We start from the raw sequence: 5,217 nt of genomic DNA, 5'->3' as shown, positions 1-5,217 counted from the left end.
TCGGAATAAAAAGCGATCAAAAAAATCTACCGTGCCCGAACATGTCACCAATAAAAACGACAACTCGTCCCACAAAAAACAAGACCTCACATGACTCTGTGGACTCAAATATGGAAAAATTATAGCTCTCAAAATGTGGTAACGCAAAAAATATTTTTTGCAATAAAAAGCGTCTTTCAGTGTGTGACGGCTGCCAATCATAAAAATCCGCTAAATAACCCGCTATAAAAGTAAATCAAACCCTCCTTCATCACCCCCTTAGTTAGGGAAAAATTAAAAAAATTTAAAAAATGTATTCATTTCCATTTTCCCATTAGGGTTAGGGCTAGGGTTGGGGCTAAAGTTAGGGTTAGGGTTTGGATTACATTTACGGTTGGGAATAGGGTTGGGATTAGTGTTAGGGGTGTGTCTGGGTTAGAGATGTGGTTAGGGTTACCGTTGGGATTAGGGTTAGGGGTGTGTTTGGATTAGGGTTTAAGTTATAATTGGGGGTTTCCACTGTTTAGGCACATCAGGGGCTCTCCAAATGTGACATGCCGTCCGATTTCAATTCCAGCCAATTCTGCGTTGAAAAAGTAAATCAGTGCTTCTTCCCTTCCAAGCTCTCAGTGCGCCCAAACAGGGGTTTACCCCAACATATGGGGTATCAGCGTACTCGGAACACATTGGAGAACAACTTTTGGGGTCCAATTTCTCCTGTTACCCTTGGGAAAATACAAAACTAGGGGCTAAAAATTAATTTTTGTGGAAAAAAAAATTTTTTTATTTGCATGGCTCTGCGTTATAAACTGTAGTGAAACACTTGGGGGTTCAAAGTTCTCACAACACAACTAGATAAGTTCCTTGGGGGGTCTAGTTTCCAATATTGGGTCACTTGTGGGGGGGTTCTACTGTTTAGGTACATTAGGGGCTCTGCAAATGCAATGTGATGCCTGCAGACCAATCCATCTAAGTCTGCAATTTTATCAAGAGTCCCACAAAGGTATCCAGCACACCTCAAAATCATGACATAAGACCAAAAATTTCCCCAGAACATATGAAGGGAAAAAGAGGCATAGGCTATAAATTTAAAAACCAATTTTAATGAACATAATTAAAAAATACAAAATATGTAGAAAAAAGCAGGGTAAAGTTCATTAAAATGGCTGGGAACAATAACCACACCAGAAAATACAAAAATAAACAATTTGCTACAAGAGCAAGCCAATACTAGAAGAGGTATATAACATACAATCAAATGGACAGGAACCAACAGTTCCTATAGTACCAAGTGTAATTAGCCTCAGTAGTAACCCATGACTTGCCCAATCTAAAGTGCTCTAATGCTACATCTGATAGATTTCTCTATATACTACAATGCAGTGTGTAAGCATATGGCACGCCATTGTAGACAAACAATAATGAACTTACAAATAACTGTCCTGGTGGGAGATGTTCCACAGCGACCCCGACAGCGCCGTTTCGCCTGACTGGCTTCCTCAGATAGGGGGCATGTGTGTCTCTAACAAACTACTCAGTCTTTATAACCACATAAAACAGCTGTGGCCGGCGTCAGCATGATGAGTGTGTAGCAGCGCATGTGTGAGTCTATGGACTGCCATACAACGAGACTTCCGTGTTACCGCGCCAGTGATGCAAGCCTGAAGAGCCTAGCATCTCCGTAATGCGCAGAGCCGGAAATCTCAGGGACATCACTGACCCGCACATGCGCAATCATGTAGCTGAAGCTAGAAAAGATAAAAAAATATATAAAAAAAGGTGTACCCACATGAAACCGGATACTACGTAGGTAATATGTGCATTAACCCTATAGTGAAAAGTGCTAAGGTGCAACAAAGTAACGAAACTGCATGATATGACTGCTGATTGAACCTATATAAGATAGGAAAAAGGTGTACCCACATGAAACCGGATACTACGTAGGTAATATGTGCATTAACCCTATAATGAAAAGTGCTAAGGTGCAACAAAGTAACGAAACTGCATGATATGACTGCTAATTGAACCTATATAAGATAGGAAAAAGGTGTACCCACATGAAACCGGATACTACGTAGGTAATATGTGCATTAACCCTATAATGAAAAGTGCTAAGGTGCAACAAAGTAACGAAACTGCATGATATGACTGCTAATTGAACCTATATAAGATAGGAAAAAGGTGTACCCACATGAAACCGGATACTACGTAGGTAATATGTGCATTAACCCTATAATGAAAAGTGCTAAGGTGCAACAAAGTAACGAAACTGCATGATATGACTGCTGATTGAACCTATATAAGTTGACAGCAAAAATGAGATATATCACAGCATACTAGATAACAAAAAAAACTACCCTAATAAACAATATATGTACCTAATATTATATAAACATATATACAGAAAAATATCGCAAAATAAAAAATAAAAAATCAAAACTAGACAATATATGAACATGATGCTATATAAATATACAAATATAAACTTAATACTATAAAAAAATATATATGACCAAAATAGATAAATATATCTACAAATTTAATATTATACAAGTGAATAAATAAGTGAATATAACATATATCCCAAAAATACATGGAAACCTCTATGATATAATAAATATGCAAATAAGTTAATACCAGCAGCAATCTAAGCAGCATAAAACGAATTAACGTATAATATCATAATCTAAAATAGTGGACATAATAATATATAAATATATGTACCACCAAAGAGAATAAATATATATATATATATATATATATATAAAGAAAACACCCTAATTTCATATAACAAGATACAAAAAATATACGTGAATATAGCACATATTCAATATTGCAAAAAAATATCCTTAATAATAAATAATAATAAATCAACATAAAAACACAACAATGTGGAAGACTGAGAGAAGAAATATTCCATCATGGACTTTCATGGTGTCTCCATTCATCCCAAATATTCGTAGAAAGGAAGATTATCAGCATACAAAGATAATAGCAACCCAAAACAGGCGTCCTAAAAACTAGATAAAAATACAATTAATATACAAAAAGACACACATACAAAAATTAAAAACAAGAGAACAGGAGAAACATGACCAGATAACAGGGACCAAACTATGACTGCCTATAACCAACACAGTGTCGCAATGGTAATGAGATATCAAAAATAGATCATAAGTAAAGGTAAGGACTCACCAAATTTTATAAAAAGGAATTGAAACCCAAGGTCTCATTAAGACCCTGGGGAGCCATGGTCCCCAATAGGTAGATCCATTTGCTCTCCTTTTGGGCTAAAACTTTAGCCAAATTCCCCCCCCTGGCACCCAATTGAATCTGATCAATCGCTCAGATCTTAAGTCCTCTAGGATCAGACTGATGGTACAGCTTGAAATGCCTAGGCAGAGTTTTTAAAGTGCTGAGGTCTTCCACACTTTTTGACTTCTCTATGTCTCTAACATGCTCCCTTGTCCTGATTCTTAGCTCCCGAGTGGTGAGCCCAATATATACTTTCTTACACGGACATAGAGCATGATAGATTACGCCCTTAGAGGTGCAGGTAAGCCTCTTACGTATTTCAAAGATTTTGGAGCCATCAAAATTAACAAATGTTTTACTTTTAGTAAGATTATAACAACCCTTACACATATTGCAAGGAAAGAAACCATTACCTCCTGAAGATGCAAGACTGGGCTTGGTAGATGAGTAGTGACTATGTACAAGTAAATCCTTCAAATTTCTGGATCTCCTGGGAACCATTAATGGGCGGCTCGGAAGAAATTGCTTCAATATTGGATCCGATTGTAGAATACCCCAATGCTTATGCATGATTTTCGTTAATTCAGGCCACTGTTTGTTAAATTTGGTGATAAATCTAACTCCATTCTCATCAGTCTTTTTTCTGTCACTTCTTTTGTTGCCATACAAGAGTTCTTCCCTGGAAACAGAAGAGGCCTTTTTGAAACCTTTTTTAATTTGCCTGTTACTGTATCCTCTCTCAGAGAATCTTCTGACAAGATCCGACGCTTGATTGTCATAATCTTCCGTGTTACTGCAAATTCTCTTAACACGAAGGAATTGCCCCGTAGGTATACCATTAATGGTGGATCTATGATGGGCAGAAGAGGCATGCAATAGGGTGTTAGTTGCTGTGGGCTTTCTAAATACATCTGTGATAATTTTACCATCCTCCAAAGCAACAATTTTAAGATCCAAGAAATCCACAGTTCTCCCAAATTTGTATGTCAATTTGATATTGAAATTGTTCTGATTTAATTTCTTCATAACATCAAATAATTTATCAGACGAATCCTCCCATATAAACAGGATATCGTCTATGTAACGACTCCACCCTTGTATAGCTTCATTCCCCCAATCATCATCCTGAAAAATCAAACGCTCCCAGTACCCCATAAACAGGTTCGCATACGAGGGGGCACAAGTGGCCCCCATCGCAGTACCCTGTCTTTGGAGGTAAATATCTTTACCAAATAAGAACACATTGTGTTCCAACACAAACTCAAGTAAGGTTAGAATCAAATCAATGAGCAAGGGTTCTAAATTACTCTCTCTCAAATAATGTGAAACAGCTTTTAATCCATCAGAATGCTTAATGGAGGAATACAGTGCTTCCACATCGGCAGTAACTAAGACCGCCCCCTTTTCCAGATGTAAAGAATCTAACCTTTTCAGAATCATTGTGGTGTCCTTAATATACGAAGGTAACGTCTGCACTAGTGGCTGCAAATAATAATCGATGACTGTGGAAATTATCTCACAAAGGCTATCATTTCCCGATACTATCGGCCTACCAGGGGGATCTAACGGATTTTTGTGCAATTTGGGCAACAAATAGAAAGTAGCTAACTTAGATTGCAACTTGCTTATAATTTCAACCAATTTTTTGGGGATGACTCCGTCTTCAAAAGCGGACTCCAAAATCTTCACTAAATCTTGTTGAAATTCAGATAACGGATTATAGCAAAGTTTCCTATAACAATTTGCATTACCCAAGATCTTATTCGCCTGTTTTTCATACATTCTATTTGGCCATAATACCGTATTGCCCCCTTTATCGGCCTGCTTGATGACTAAGTCATCCCATGTTTGAAGCTCCTTCAACGCCCTTCTCTCATTGCAATCTAAATTGGAAACCCAATTGGGGATGGGGGGCAGACTTTCAATTTCTCTGGTAACCATTTTAGTGAAAATCTCCACGGCTGAACAAATGCTCAGACTTGG

The 5,217-nt window shown here is 37.5% G+C and overlaps 1 protein-coding gene across 1 annotated transcript; it reads right to left on the bottom strand.

Moving 5' to 3' along the window:
- Positions 1 to 2,762: 2,762 nt before the first annotated feature.
- On the bottom strand, positions 2,763 to 4,799 carry LOC143781122 (uncharacterized). Its single transcript, XM_077267635.1, has 2 exons — positions 3,648 to 4,799; positions 2,763 to 2,999 (listed from the first exon to the last, which is right to left on the bottom strand). Exons 1-2 carry the CDS (start codon positions 4,672 to 4,674, stop codon positions 2,899 to 2,901), a joined length of 1,128 nt encoding a protein of 375 aa, XP_077123750.1. The 5' UTR covers positions 4,675 to 4,799; the 3' UTR covers positions 2,763 to 2,898.
- Positions 4,800 to 5,217: the final 418 nt, after the last annotated feature.

This window comes from Ranitomeya variabilis, chromosome 6, assembly GCF_051348905.1.
Source record: "Ranitomeya variabilis isolate aRanVar5 chromosome 6, aRanVar5.hap1, whole genome shotgun sequence".
Taxonomy (NCBI): Eukaryota; Metazoa; Chordata; class Amphibia; order Anura; family Dendrobatidae; genus Ranitomeya; species Ranitomeya variabilis.
Note: the sequence above shows the minus strand (reverse complement) of the source record. Positions and strands in the feature narration are given on the sequence as shown.

What these genes read in the sequence shown, in the direction of transcription:
- LOC143781122 (XM_077267635.1), bottom strand. Translation starts at nt 4,674, where the DNA reads ATGATTCTGAAAAGGTTAGATTCTTTACATCTGGAAAAGGGGGCGGTC. An exon ending in CAGTCTTGCATCTTCAGGAG is followed by an intron (nt 3,000 to 3,647) that starts GTAATGGTTTCT and finishes ATTTTTATCTAG; the next exon opens with TTTTTAGGACGCCTGTTTTG.